Here is a 16900-nt window from a genome sequence, read left to right as displayed (position 1 = left end):
ATATAGATAGATAGAGAGAGAGAGAGAGCGAAGGAAAACCAGCGATGATGGCAATGTAAAGATGGTGTCAGGCAATTGAGGAAGGAAACTTGAAGAGTGTATGTTGGACAACTAAAACTCCACCGACCTTTATCTTTAAGATTATATAAATGTTAACTATCCACTGTAGATTTGACTAGAATTTTAGTTAAAATAACCAACATTCTAAACTTATTAAAAAGGTTTCATGAAGATACCTTTGTGAGTTATGAATCATTTTTCACTTTTCTTTCACTTTCCAATCAGTAGAGGTACGAGTCACTCATAGGAGCTATCGTTCACTTATTATTTTTCTTCACTTTAAAAGAATTTGTCCTTGAGTTATTGTAGGAGAAAGCTTTAGTGGATTGGTTGTTTCGTTCTCTACTTCCTAAAATTTCACCACCGCCTACTTTGCTTTCAAGTTTTCATCGGTTATTTATTTTTTTTCAATACGCTCAACCTGACTTCTTTGTCTTCGTTCTTTCCATCCTATGTTTCCTTGATTTCTTAGCTCTCCGCCATGCTAACATCTTCTGTCACATCAAACATTATGTTTGGAGCTTCTTGTGCTTGTTGTCAACCTCTATGTCTTGATGTGATTCGTTAGACTCAGCGTAGTTATCATTGAAATTAACATACCTATCATCATGTAAGAAATCAAAATAGGTCTATACGTGGCGTATAGCCACCTTTTTCAATTTCCAAGAGAATCTCTAATATTATATGGGAATTTGTCCCTTTATATACGTCGTGTATACGTATACAAATGGTGTTTTTTATGAAACATTGTTATACATTATTTATCGTTTTAGCAAACTTTTATAATAAGTAACTTTTAAAAATAGATAAATAAAAAACATTGTTAAGTATTCTATCGTATAGTTTAATAAAGGCCTCATATAGGCCTGTGGATGTAGTATGGTATCATATAGTGTAGTATAAATCTCTTATAGGCCTATACATATAATATAATATAATATTGTATTCTATCGTATCGTATCGTATCGTATAGTAAAATACATTGTTATGTATTCTATTGTATAGTATAATATAGGTCTCGTATAGGTCTATGGATGTAGTATCGTATCATAGGTGTAGTAAAAATCTCGTATAGGCCTATACGTGTAATATAAAATTGTATCCTATCGTATCGTATCGTATTGTATCGTATAGTGTAGTATAAGTCATGTATAGGCATATATGTGCAGTATGGTATCGTATAGGGCTATAGGTGTAGTATCATATCATATGGCGTAGCATAGGTCTCGTACAGGCCTATGTATGTAGTATAGATCCCACGTAGGCCTATACGTGTAGTATAAGTCCCGTATAGGACTATATATGTAGTTTAGGTCCCGTATAGGCCTATACTATACTTTACTGTACTATACTATACTATACTTTATTAGCGGGAATAATATTCAAATCAAAGATTGTGATTATCTCCTATGTTTAGCTAGTATTGTTTACCATGTATAGAGATAGAATTTACCATGTATAGGGATAGGCACCTTTGTAATCCTGCCTATATATAGGGCCTTTTGTGATCAATGACAGACAACGAATTCTATTCACAATTAATCACTTTTATGGTATCAGAGCATGTGTACCCTAATTTTCTGCCACCCCAATTTTTTTCTGACCCCTTTCCTGAGTTTTTTCGGCCCTGTGGCCTGTTATCTCTGCCCCTATTTCGATGGGTGACAAAGAAGACACATCGCTGGGTGACAAAAGACACCTTGATACCAAACCAAAAACCTACAAACCTTCACCCCGCATACTCTGTTTCAAACATCACCTCCAAAATACGACAGCTTGATGGCGTCAAGGTTACCTACTCTGCCTGGACCAAACTTTTCAAACTCCATGCTATGGCGTACAAAGTTTTAAACCACATAGACGGTACCCCAGGCCCAGACAAAGATTCTGAAGACTATCCGGAGTGGAAAGAACTTGACGCGCTGGTTCTTCAGTGGATTCTAAACACGATCTCTGACTCGTTGGTTGGTCGTGTCATTCACTCGGCAACCACAGCCTCTGAAGCCTGGGTACAGATCGAAAAGATCTTTCTCAGCAACAAACAGGCTCGTGCTGCAGCGTTGGAAACTACTTTTGTTAACCTAACTCTTGCTGCTTGCTCGTCTTTAGATGATTATTGTACCCGGTTGCAAGAACTTGCCAGTCAATTGGCTGATGTGGATCACCCTATCACGGAATCTCGGCTGGTTCTACAACTCGTTCGCGGGTTACCTACTGAATATGATACCACTGCTGCCCTAATCAATCAGAACCAAGCCGATTGGGATACCGCCAGAACTATGCTGAATGGGGAGAAGATCCGGGTTGAAGCTCGTTAACAACACCAGTCCTCTGCTCTTGCCGCTGCCACCGCTCCTCAGGCCTCCTCACAGCCGCCCTCTACTCCGGCCTACTACTCCAACCGGGGTAGGGGTCGTGGTCGTGGTCGGTCTTCCCGGGGTGGTCGTGGTCGCGGCGGTGGTTATCGCCCAAACTACCAAAACTACCAGGACCAAAACTACCAGAACAACCTCTCCAATCACACCCCAAACACCTACCAGAACTGGGCTTGGTGGATGACACCACCCTGTCCTTACCCTACTCAGCCCAACTGGCGGCCCACTAACCTCCCTCAAAACCCCACAGCCAACCAAACACCCTCGGCCCACTATGCAGCCCAATTCCCCCTACCCGGTTTTGAGCATTTTGTTCCTGCACCAGATTAGACCCACGGGTCAGCAGCCCCGCCACCCGAACAGCAGCAGCAGATTCCTCATACCCCGGGCACGACTACTTTTGTTCAAGTTCATTATGTCTCGGCCAGCCACACTCAAGAATTTGATGCTTTGCAGCCATCTGATTTGGGAGCAGCCTTCACTACCATGGTCCTAAACGAACCGGAGCCAACTTGGACTATGGACACTGGCGTAACCGAACACCTCACTGCTCACCAAGGTATGATCCATATCCCTTCTTCATTACCTGTTCGTACTAAAATTTTGGTTGGTGATGGCAATTATTTACCCATTCTTGGATCTGGCACTGGCTACCACACCTTACCCAATCGAAACTATGTCTTGCCTAATATTCACTACAGCCCTAAAGTAATTAAAAACCTTTTGTCTGTACGCCGTTTTACCCGTGATAATAATGTATCTATTGAATTTGACCCTTATGACTTTTCTTTGAAGGACCTCACCACTGGCAAGCACCTTTCGCGCCATAACAGCACGGGGGATCTCTACCCGTTCACCGCACTTGAACCATCATCTTGTTTAGTGGCATCTTCCTCTCTACCATGGCATGATCGACTTGGACATCCCGGTGCTCAAGTCTTGGACATGCTTATTCGTTATTTTAATTTTCCATGTAATAAAAACAAGGTTTCCGCATTTTGCGATTCTTGTCATGTTTCAAACTCTAAACGTTTGCCTTTTTATGCATCTACTTCAATAACATTTGCCCCTTTTGATATTGTCCATTGTGATTTGTGGACCTCCCCCATACTTAGCAAACAAGGTTATAAATACTATATGGTCCTAATAGATAATTATACTCACTTTGTTTGGGTCTACCCCTTAAAATTTAAATCTGAAACCTTCCCCACATTCACCAAGTTTCACCCGTTAATTCACACCCAATTCAATAGAAAAATTAAAACATTTCAATTTGATCTTGGAGGCAAATTTGATAACAATGCCTTCAAAGACTTCGCCCACCAACAAGGCCTTCTTTTTCGATTTGCGTGTCCTCAAACGTCCTCCCAAAATGGACGTGCGGAGCGAATGATACGTCGGCTCAACGATGTCATTCGTTCCCTTCTCATTCATGCCAATCTCCCACCTACGTTCTGGGTAGAAGCCCTTCACACCGCCACCTACCTTCACAACATTTTACCAACCAAACGCCTAAATTTTTTCACCCCCACCTTCGCCTTATACCTTCGTCACCCATCCTATGACCACTTACGTGTTTTTGGATGTGCTTGTTACCCTAACACAACCTCACAAGCTTCACCCTCGAGCCACCCGTTGCATTTTCCTCGGATATCCTCCTGATTTCCGAGGCTATCGTTGTCTTGACCCCACAACGGGTAAAGTTTCAATCTCTCGTCATGTCACATTTGACGAGCAAACCTTTCCCTATACCACTCCTTAGTCAATACCATCCTTCCAATTCCTTGACGACACCATACCGCCCGGTTTCAACTTTAACCCAACACCTCCACCCGTCCAACCATCTCCCTCACAAACCGGCCCACACACACCTCCCGCACCCGGCCCATCACCACAGCCCTCCCCAGCCCAGCCAAGACCACCACCCTCACAACCCATCACCTACACTCGACACCCAAAGTCCAATACACACCCACACCCAACCCCCACTACCGCACCCACATCGGCCCACCCAAACCCACCAACGACCCAATCCCAGCCCATTCACTCGGTACACCAAACGCATCCATCCCACACTTCCGCAGCCCACTCTTCCACCACTCCACCCACCCAAAACCAACACTCGATGGTTACCCGTTCAAAAACCGGGTCCTCCGTCCAGAAACTAAACCTATACACTACCACAATTTCCCCAATACCTACCACCTACAGTAAAGCCTTTACGGATCCAAACTGGGTACAAGCCATGCAAGCATAATTTAATGTGTTACAGGTTAATGATACTTGGGATTTGGTTCCCCGCCCGGATAACCATCCGGTCAGTCGTTGCATGTGGTTATTCAGGCACAAGTTCAAATCGGATGGGTCCCTAGAGCGTTACAAGGCACGCTTAGTTGTCAATGGGAAATCTCAAACGGTTGGCATTGACTGTGCCGACACTTTTAGCCCGGTTGTTAAATCAGCTACCATCCGTACAGTTCTCTCTTTGGCAGTATCTCGGGAATGGCCAATCCATCAACTTGATGTGAAAAACGCCTTTCTCCATGGTCATTTAAATGAAACTGTCTATATGCATCAACCGGCGGGTTTTACTGACAAACGATACCCCAACTTTGTGTGCCGCCTAAAGAAGTCACTTTATGGTCTCAAACAAGCACCACGTGCGTGGTATACTCGTTTTGCTTCATATATTACGAGTCACGGATTTCGGAGCAGCAAATGTGATAATTCGCTGTTTATTTATCACCACGGCTCCCATACAGCGTATTTGCTACTCTACGTTGATGACATTGTTATTACTGCCTCCTCTGACTCATTTCTCACACAGATTATCCAGACACTCTCACGAGAGTTTGCCATGATGGACCTTGGCCGCTTACACCATTTTCTCGGCATCAAAGTTACTGATACGGCCCAAGGTTTATTTTTGAATCAGGCACAATCTGCAAAGGAAATCATCAGCCGTGCGTCTATGACAAACTGCAAGCCCTGTAGCACACCGGTCGACCTTGCCGCAAAACTAAGTGCCAACACTGGGACTCCATTTCAAGATCCGACTCTTTATCGTAGCCTTGCAGGCGCACTTCAGTACCTGACATTCACTAGACCAGACATCTCATATGCAGTTCAGCAGATTTTTCTATTCATGCATGACCCTCGGGACTCTCATTTTGCATTCATGAAACGCATTATCCGTTATCTCCAAGGAACAATAGACTATGGCATACAAATACATCGTACCAACTCGCATTCTCTGGTTGCATATTCAGACGCCGATTGGGGAGGCTGTCCAGATTCACGCAGATCCACCAGTGGTTACCGCGTCTTCCTCGGTGACAATCTTCTATCATGGTCTTCCAAACGCCAGCCGACAGTGTCTCGCTCAAGTGCGGAAGCTGAATATAGAGGGGTTGCAAACGCCGTTGCGGAGGTCACTTGGATTCGCAACCTACTGCTCGAGCTTCATGTTCCATTGCGTCATGCTTCAGTAGTCTACTGTGATAATGTCTCTGCTGTTTACTTGTCTGATAATCCAGTCCAGCATCAGCGCACAAAACATATAGAGATCGATATTCATTTTGTTCGGGAGAAAGTCCGTGTTGGTGATATTCGTGTTCTACATGTGCCGTCTTCATTACAATATGCAGACATTTTTACAAAAGGATTGTCTAAGGAGCTGTTCACTTCATTTTGATCCAGTTTGACCGTTTGCTTACCTCCCGATCAAACCGCGGGGGGGCTATTAGTGGGAATAATATTCAAATCAAAGATTGTGATTATCTCCTATGTTTAGCTAGTATTGTTTACCATGTATAGAGATAGAATTTACCATGTATAGGGATAGGCTCCTTTGTAATCCTGCCTATATATAGGGCCTTTTGTGATCAATGACAGACAACGAATTCTATTCACAATTAATCACTTTTATACTTTACTATACTATACTATATTTTATACGTGACTTAAGTTATACTACGTTATACGATACGATACCACATCTATATTTCTATACGGGACCTATATTATATGATATTACACCAATACACTTATATGAGAACTATACTACACTATACGATACGATATCACACTTATAGGAACTTATACGAGACTGATACTATACACTATATGATATGATGCTATACCGTGCGATGCAATACGATACGATACAATAGGATATCATACAACACCTGTATAGGCCTATAGGCATATACAAGACCTATAGGGAACCTATACGATACTTATACTACATTATTCGATACGATAAGATATGATACTATAGTACACCTATAGACCTATACGAGACTAATACAACACGATACGATAAGTAATTTTATCGTTTTAGCAAACTTTTATAATAAGTATTTTTTTAAAATAGATAAATAAAAAACATTGTTAAGTATTCTATCATATAAAAAACATTGTTAAGTATTCTATCATATAATATGGTTTCATGTCGTATCGTATCATATAGTGTAGTAAAAATCTCTTATACGCCTATACGTGTAATATAAAATTGTATCTTATCTTATCTTTTCATATTGTATTGTATCGTATTGTGTAGTATAAGTCATGTATAGGCATATATGTGTAGTATCATCTCGTATAGGCCTATAGGTGTAGTATGGTATCATATATATATATATATATATATGGTGTAATATAGGTCTCGTATATGTTTATAAGAAACGATACTACATCCATAGGCCTAACGAGGTCTATACCAGACTTATACTATACTTAAAAATATTTTTTAAAGTACTTATTATAGAACTTTTCTAAAACGACAGATAATGCCTACGATACTACATGTATAAAAAGTTTATAAGAAATACTCACTTTTTTATTTATTTAATATAGAAAACTTATTTTTTTAATAAAAATTTGCTAATAGGATTAATATTGTATAAATGTTTCAAAATAAGGCTAAGTAGTATTGCATATATGCAATTCTAATAGGGCTGTTCAGGAGCCGAGCTAGAGCAAGCTCGGCTCGGCTTGGTTTGGTTCGATTTTAAAATAAAAATTAGTACATAAGTCTAAAAATTAAGTGGTCTAAAATATTATTCAATACTTCAAAAAAAAAAAAACATATGCAAAATAAGTTCATCCTGATACAACACAAGGCAAAATAAAGTTCAACTTAATACATCATAAGACAAAATTTCAACGAAATACAATATCAATTTATTAGCATGATAATCAACCTTTAAATAAGCTATACATATCAAATTACAAGCCTAAATACAGGCAAATAAAAATCAGTTTTTCTTGTAATATATAATAATGTATTTAAAAATATATTATATTATAAGTAAAATGATCCGAGCTAAGCCTAGCGGAGCTATCAAGCGAGTGAAATTGAGCCAATCCGGCTCGTTACGAGCTGCGCCGAGCTAGGCTCACTTTCTAACCGAGCCGAGCCGGTTTGGCTCACTTTCAAACCGAGCTATATCGACCGAGCTTTATCCGAGCTAAATCTGAGCGAGGTCCGAGCCAGGAGCTTTTTGGACACCCCTAAATACTATAATAACAGTATTAAAAAAAGTACGGCACGTATAATCTTCTTTTTTGAAAAAAAATGCTCGTATACACTCCAAAAAAAGAAAAAAGTTGTGATCCTATTGTGCAATTTAAAAAAAAAATAATAATAACATACCAAGAAGATATAAATGTTTGAAAATTTATATTTGTTTTTCCAATTTGCCTCTCCTTTATTAAAAGTCTCATTCCCCCATTAATGAGGAGTTTTCAGTATTCTCCCTAACTAATTATGAGTTTTTAGTTGAACCCTCCCATGTATATATACATATATATATATATATATATATATATATATATATATATATATATATATATATATATATATATATATATATATATATATATACTAGTGGGGTGTTCGCACGATTCTGCAAGATACACAAAATTTTTGGATTGTTAGGTTTAGAGTATCAACCGTCAGTGAAACCGAAATTATGGTTAAGAGGATTTTAAAACCATTAGGTTGTGTCATTGGTGGCTATTTGGCATGGGCTAATTTTTTTTTAACTTTTTGTTAAAAATTAAAATCAAATCTAGATAAATATATTATAACTAAATGGGATAAATATCATACCTGTTTAATGAAAATAATATAACCCCATATAAAAGTATTAAGTCTTTATTATCCTGAGCCGAAGGCGAAATCGAAGTCATCGGTCTTTTACTTAGAAGTACATGAAATTAAGGTATAAATACATGAAATGGTTTGGTTTGCTTCGATTAATATGAAATACATGAAGTGAAGGCATTAAAGCTAGAAATACATGAAATATGAATGGTTCTGTATGGTATGGTTGGATTAATTTTGATTAAACAAGAGTACACAAAAACAATAACCGGTTTTTGGTTGATTAGTTTTTGGTTGATTAGTTTTCGGTTGATCGGTTTTTAATTAATTTAGTTTTTGGTGATTTCGGTTCAATTTCGTATGTTTTATGTTTTGGATTCGGTTTTAGTTAACGATACAATTATTACTCGCCCTAAACATTGTTAATCACGCAACTACCCAATTTTTTAATTAAGAAAAAACTGTAGCATTACTATACTCAAATTAAAGAGAATACAAAGCTTTTTTTTATGTATTTAAAAAAAAATTGTTCACGTGTGAAAAAGGTTATATCTATTTAAAAACCACGTCGGTGGTTATTTTTTTATAAAGAGATAAAGTGTAACTACTAATTAATTATGTATAATTTTATTAAAAACAAGAAAATTAAACTATAATTAGTGTTTCAAAAACTAATTATCATCATTTTAAGTTGTATCTTATGCTATAAAGCACAAAACTTTTGGGTATTATAAAATGCCCTTGTCTTATACATTATATAGGGTGGGAGTTGGCTACATATTCCATTTTTCCTACAAAGTGTAAAAATTCATAAAACACCATAATGTTAATTATAAAACACACTCAAACCCAAAAATAAAATAGTGAAGATTACTAAAATACAACATTTGTGGGTTTTGTGTTATGTTTTGGATGATTAGGCATTGATTATCGAATGACTAACATTAGTCTATTTTATGTTGATTATCATGTTGTGTTTTATATTCATAGTTTTGTGATGGTGTGTTTGAAGTTTTTAAGGGCTCTTAGGGTTTGTATATTGTATTATAGTGATCTTTACTATGTTATTTGTTGGTCTGAGTGTGTTTTATGGCTGAAATTGTTGTGTTTTATGACTTTATACACTTTGTAGGAAAAATAGACTTTGGTGCAGAACCCCACCCACATTATATATAGTGTATATATATATATATATATATATATATATATATATATATATATATATATATATATATATATATATATAATAAGTTTTTATATTTTTTCTGTATTAAAACTATTTTACTTGTATTGGTAAAAAGACTAAACAACCCTTATGTGACAAGACTTGACTAATAACTTTAACTGGATTAGTGCTATATGATATAATGTTCAATGTTTCTAATACGTAAATGATAATTCTTGTAATATTAAAAGGTAATGAGCGTCTCTTGTAATTTGGTATAACTATAAAGAACGAAAAGTGTAATTTACCCTACATTTTAATTTAAAAAAACGTCACAACAAAATATATTAAATTTTAAAGTTATAGGACCCACCCAATCCTCTTCCCAAGGCCCCTTCCTTTTCGACTAGATTTCTTCCAACCAAACATTTTCAGCCAGGAAAATCACAAAAAATGGACATTTGACCGGTCAAAATTATGAAAATGGACATGCTTCGCATTTGTGGCTCCCTCAGTATATAGAGATTGCGTCTGTGGTTGTCTCATAAATCACTAGCGAATAAGAAGTTGACACATGTCATCATTCGTAGACTTTTTTTTTTACTTTTCCACACAATTTTTAAACAAGCATAACTTTTTCATAGGTTCATATTCTTTAAGTTTACACTAAATTAAAGAAAATTATTACCATATGAAAAAGTTATGATCTTTTAAAAATCATGGTGGAAAGGAAAAAAAAAGTAGGCACAGAAACCTATGGCGCATTCTCTGACCCAACGTTTGAGTATATTTGGTGTGTTTTTTATAAAAAAAATATATATATTATCATATGAAAAAATTATGATGGTTTAAAAATCGTGGTGGAAAAGTAAAAAAGTAAGCACAAAAACTCATGGCACATTCTCTAACGCAAACTTTGGGTCCCAGACACAAACTTTAAGTCGCAGATACAACTTGCATTTATTTCCTTGTTTGCGTCTCCCCAGGGCGCAGACACGATGTTTATTTTCATGAAGTTGATTGATCAAAGGTTACTTTCATGATTTTTCCTTTTCAGCCACCTAACTGCCTTACCCTAATTCCCACTCGTCCCTGTTTTTTCAGCCAAGCACCACCTTCTCTCCGATTTTTTTCTAAAGCTACAGTCGCTTTTGCGGATAGTGGGCTAAGTGAATCGCAAGGACCAGATAAGATGACCTAAAACCTGCTAGAGAGAGAGGGAGATAGAGAGAGAGAGAGAGAGAGTTGCGGCTAGGGTTTGGCGGAAAAATGAAGGGGAAGGAGTTAAAGATGCTTTTATACTAGGATTTTGGGTGGGTTGAGCCCAAAGCCCACAAGCGCGTTTCCAATCGTTTATGTGGCCCAATCGCGGTTCCACAACCCATTTTCATACCCAAACTTCTTGGAATGTCATAAAATGTTATTTTAGGATTAGAATCACGTAAAATAGTGTCGGTAATTGATGTTTGACGCGTACGTTCGTCGGTTGGGTTAAAATCGTATAAAATGCTTCGGTTGTCGTTTCTGGTCCGTTTTCCATCCGACTTGAATTGTAAATATTAAAATTCGATTACGAAGCTAAATATATCATAATATTTAGGTTTTCAAGGAAATAAACGAGTCCAATGCTTCCTTTTCATTATCAGTGCATTCTTTCTATGTTTTTCGTTCACACATGCGTTTTGTTGCGTTCGGAAGTAGGATAAATTCGCAAAAATAAATTTTATGTGTGTACATCTACATATACGAACTTGTATTTTTCAGTGTTGTCAGTATTTCATCCGATGCCAGTTCGTTACTATTTAACGACCGTCAAGTTTCTAGCAAATTACCATTCACGTACTATAAAGCCGAATAGACGTTTCTAGGCGTTCCAAAGGCCCAATTAATCACCATTCACGTACTATAAAGTCGAATTGTCTTAATGTTTGTTATTCGCGTAATTATAAACTGAAAATTACCGGTTGTCACACTACAGGCGCATACATTTGGTTGTAATATATCCTCCCGACCTAATCAAATCCAAAAATAACCAAGCTGTTGCGCATGATTTATCTTGTCGACGTTCTTAACTCCATTCACCATCATTCCTTCACCGATACATTATCCTCTTTTATCACCATTAAAGGCAACATATCCTCCTTGATTTAGCGATGTATTGGAGCCTCATGCCACCTAGCATGTACCTGGATGCTCCACTATCATCAATCCTAAGACTATCAATAGTTCCTCCTAGAACACCCTGCACACTAACTTAAACTATTAGTTGGAGTGGGGGTCCCAAGCCTTAGTTGACTTGGGTCGTATGTCATCATCTTGAAATGTAATTTCAGTCCTCATAATTTTGATAAGATGAAGCTTTCCCTGAAACATTTACCAATTTTATTTTCCAAATCTGCTGTTGTTTGCGAATTTTATCATTTACTGGGTTAGTTTTAACAGATTGTGTTTGGACAACCCTCAGGCTTAAAAACTTTTTCGACTTCCTTTTTTCATTTTCTTTTCTGTTTCATTTCTCTTTCTTTTACAAGATGAGGATCTTGTTTTGGTGAAACAGATCGTGGACGATAACTGTTTCCACGAGGCGAGTCCATATGTCTCTTGAATTTTTGGAGATTGGACAGTTCTTGACAATGTGTGCATACTCATTGCACTCCAAGCATGATCTCCGCTCTACAATCCTCGGAGCGTCATGATGATGATAACTTGAAGATGAACTTTGTGAACTCGAGATACAAGGTCCTGAATGACAACAGTTTGTATGTTGTATGCAGTTGTTCTGATTGTATCTTTTCAAAATCTTTACTTTTTTTAACAAAATCCGTATTTGACTTGCTTTCAAACGTTTTAATTTTATCAATCCTTTTTTAACAAAGTTCACATTCTGAACCCTTTTCTTGTTCTATGCTCTTTTGCCCTTTCTCATTTCAGATTTAGCCTGATTTTGCTTTTTTGATTGTTTCGAACCGGTAATTTCTGATTCCCAAGTTGTTTTCCAATTTCAGCTTATGGGATAGGAACACACTGTGTTACCACAACTGTTGGGCTCAACTCACCCAAAAAGTTACTTGTTAAATCTGACAAAGTTTTGAACATCAAAATTTGGCTTCTTTGGCCTCTAATTTCTTTGCTGTTCTTGATACCCATATTGTCCGGAATAGCATGATAGTGGTATGGAAGTAGTTCTTGTTGTTCTTTATCCTAGAAAGTGGGTTGTTGAGATCATAATCGAATTGGTGATGAATACACAATCAAAAAGTGAATATAACAAAAGTAAGTTCTTTGCAATTTGACTATCAAATGAAAGGAAACACTAAAGAGAAGAAAGGATGAAATGCAAGGGCATCAATAATAGCAAATATAGAAGGATGAAATGCAATACCGTAAAAGGAATACTTCACACTTGTCATCGTTTTATGTTAAACTACTATGTTAGTTCGTCAAACTCACTTAATTTCCATTCCCCTAAATAAATGAATATAAATACAATACAAGTCTCAACAAATTAGGATACAAATAAAGAGGAGATCACAACCAATACATATACAAAGTAAATACAATATATAGGACTAAACCATGCCCCACTATACAAGATCAAGCCTATTCCAGCTATGGTAGATAGAAGTCTCTACTTTCACCTGCCACTAGCAATGGGTAAGATAGAATGCTTGCTCATGCTATCAAAGGTGCTTGAGCTTACATTGCTTACATAGCCTCCATTTGTACATTCATAGTCCTTGGTTAGTTCTTTGAGCAAATACTCACCATCACCTTCGTTTAAACAATTTTGTACCCATGGATGATTTTGTACCATAGATGCCAATATTCCTTGGAGCTCGATTGCTACTTCCTTCATGCTAGGCCTTTCGTCGGCTTTAATGCGTAAGCATCTTTCTGCCAGTCTTGAAACTTGGATGATCTCGCTTGGAACATCATTTAGCTGCAAGTGTTCATCAAGAACCTGGAAGAGTCTCCCCTCTTTTAAGGAATATAGAAAATAAATAGCTAGGTTCCTCTCTTCCTCTGGCCTATCAAAGCTAAGAGCCTTTTTTCCAGTTAAAAGTTCCACCAGTACCACCCCAAAACTATAAACATCGCTCTTATCTGTGAGTTGATTTGTCTGTAGATACTCTGGATCTAGGTAGCCTAGTGTTCCTTGCACTATAGTGGCCAACTCTATCTGATCAATAGGAATTAGCTTAGATGCTCCAAAATCAGCCACTTTTGCTACATAGTTTTCATCCAAAAGTATATTCATTGGCTTGACATCTCGATGGATGATTGGAACAGACGCTGAAGAGTGCAAGTATGAAAGTGCTTCGGCTGTCTCCGTTGCTATTCTGAGTCGGATGTCCCATGTAAAAGCTGACGACTTGCCTTTGACGTTGTGGATGTGATCAGAAAGTGTGCCATTTGGAATGAACTCATAAACCAATAACGGGATTTCTGTTTCGAGACAGCACCCAATCAGCTTTACCACATTCCTATGATTTATTTGGGAGAGGATAACCACTTCATTGACAAATTGCTCTATCTGAGTTTGTGTTTGGTCTGCTAATTTTGACTTCTTTATTGCAACTTCTATGTTATCAGAAAGAACCCCTTTATAAACAGTACCATAGCCACCCTTTCCGATAATCCTGCTCTCATCATAATTATTAGTTGCCTTCTTTAGCTCCTCTATCGTGAAGACTCTTGCCTGATCATGAGAACCCCCATCTCCAGATATTCTTTGCTGCAACATTATTCCACCATTTTGTTTAAAGAATTTTTCTCTCATCGTCATGAGCTTTCGCTTCTTGTGTAACAAGTACAACCAGGTGATAAATATAAGGAGAAATATTGCAGAAGTTGAGATACCTGTAACAACAAAGTCTAACTTATAGCACCGTTTCATGCGGGGTCAGGCAGCTTAAAAGATAAACTGAAATTTTTTTGCATCATTACTTACCTACACCCATCTTTATAACGGTGGATTCATCAGCGGTGCAACCTGTTCCATTCTTCCAACCATTACCGGAGTAACCATCTTTACACTCACACGTGTAATTTCCAGGTATATTAACACAATGAGCATCATGGTGGCAATCATGATATCCGCGATCACACTCGTTAACATCTGAAAATTTACAAATGCTCAATTATATAATTGGGGGTGAAAAAGTAAATTAGGTAAGAAAGCATCCAAATATTAAATCAAAACTTACCCATGCAGCCATTGGCATCTGTAACATAAGGGTTGCCATCATAACCGTCAACGCAATGGCAACGATATCCGGGACCTTGATAACTTTGATCACATGTGCTATTTCCCTTGCATAAGAAGTTATAATTGTCATTTGCTTCGCCACAAGTCTTGTCTCCAATTGCCCAATCTAGTAACATTGGCATCTTTTCACTTTTAAAATTAGCCAGGTTAGTCGTAGAGAAGTTAAACTTCCCTTTTTCAACAAGAAAGCCATAGCTACATGGGTTGAAGTCCAACATATTCGAATGGTTATTCCAGCTACTAAGAGTCAAATTAAAAGAATGCACTCTTTCTGGCACTGCTACTTCACAACACCCAACTCCCGAGCAAGATCCGTTATTAATAACGTTGTCTCTACCACATATAGAAATACACCCGGTACCAATACCAGACTCATTCCCTCTTCCTCCACTAAAATATGCATACGTGTCACACCCGATGGCTACAAATTTGTTCTTGGTGGAGACCTGGAACTCCCTCAAGTAACCCAAAGTAAACAATGGTCGGCTACTTTTGACTCGGCCATCACTATTATAGCAATCATGGCCTACAAACGCCATAATTTCAAGCTCATTCTTAATTATAGAGATATTCGAGATAACAATATTGCTTTTTCCAAAGAATGGTATTGGTTCCCCAGATGACTCGTTACATGTCACGAGGAAATCGGAACTGTAGTAGCATCCCTTACCTGAACCAAACGGGAAACTAATGTCCATATTGCCACATGAACTTCTACAATTCGGGTAGTCTTGAGCATTTGCTGACCCCAAAACTGCAATAGTTGCAACTGCAATTAGTATTTTTAAATGCATAGTTGCTATATGTACTTGTGTTTGTGAGTTTATGATTTTGAGTATTTGATTGGGGAATGATGATTAGAGGTTTTATATGAGCATGCCATGAAGACCTGGTCTATTTACTTAAAGTTGCAATGATGGAGCGGGCTCCCAAGTCTGCAATTTGCCCACTAGTTGACAGTTGAAGAAGTCTTGGAAAAAATAAAAAATTTTGGATAAAAGAAGAAAAGGGAATATAGAATTATTTGGAAAAAAGGATTAAAAAACTTATACCATAAATTTCACATTTCCAAATAGCCTTCATAAAAGTAAGTTTCCCTACGTTGGATACTTGGATCACAAATCAACCCAAAACCTTGTAAACCAAAAAAACAATTTCAGGCGTAGTAATTTGACAGTTCTTTGTTACGTGACCAAGTATATAATTATATCTAATAAATTTTACGGATATATAGTACTAGGTGATAACGCGTCTGTCTTCTTCAAACATACAATTGTTAACCGTAGCATAAGCGTACACATTTTATTTTTTGGACTATAGAGTCTACTAATCCATGATTTTAAGTTTGTATTCTTCTGGATGTTTGTTTGATTGCCGGGACACTTTCATTTCAACCTTTTCTTTTAGAGTTAAATGTCGTTTTAGTACCTGTGGTTTGGGTCATTTTGACAGTTTCGTCTAAAAGTTTCATTTTTCGCCTGTGTGTCCAAAAAGGTTTCACTATTGCCATTTTAGTCCACTGTGTTAACTTCATCCATTATTTTTGTTAACGAGAAGGGCAATTCGGTCATTTTATATGGCCGAGTTGCCCTTCTAGTTAACAGAATTACATATATAATGACCGAATTGCACTTCTCGTTAACAAAAAAAATAGATAAAGTTAACCCAATGGACTAAAATGACAACGGTGAAACCTTTTTGAACCCACAAACGAAAAATGAAATCTTTAGACTACACTGGCAAAACAGTCCAAACCATAGGGGCTAAAATGGCATTTAACTCTTTCTTTTAAGTCTTGTCTTTTATTAAGAAATTGATTTGCGAAAGGACAGTGATGCATCCCTATTTCTTCGATGACTTTTGAGTTTCTTTAAAGTCAACGTTTTCTTGTCCGAAGTTTGAGCATAGTTAGTTGGCTTTGT

General features: G+C 37.4%; 1 protein-coding gene across 1 annotated transcript; it reads right to left on the bottom strand.

The window, feature by feature from the left end:
• Positions 1-13141: 13141 nt before the first annotated feature.
• On the bottom strand, positions 13142-15799 carry LOC110897736 (putative wall-associated receptor kinase-like 16). Its single transcript, XM_022144471.2, has 3 exons — positions 14917-15799; positions 14661-14828; positions 13142-14569 (listed from the first exon to the last, which is right to left on the bottom strand). The coding sequence occupies exons 1-3, from the start codon at positions 15770-15772 to the stop codon at positions 13344-13346; spliced, it is 2250 nt and encodes a 749-aa protein (XP_022000163.1). The 5' UTR covers positions 15773-15799; the 3' UTR covers positions 13142-13343.
• Between the last annotated feature and the right edge of the window lie 1101 nt (positions 15800-16900).

The sequence above is a fragment of the Helianthus annuus genome, chromosome 13 (assembly GCF_002127325.2).
Source record: "Helianthus annuus cultivar XRQ/B chromosome 13, HanXRQr2.0-SUNRISE, whole genome shotgun sequence".
NCBI lineage: Eukaryota > Viridiplantae > Streptophyta > Magnoliopsida > Asterales > Asteraceae > Helianthus > Helianthus annuus.
Note: the sequence above shows the minus strand (reverse complement) of the source record. Positions and strands in the feature narration are given on the sequence as shown.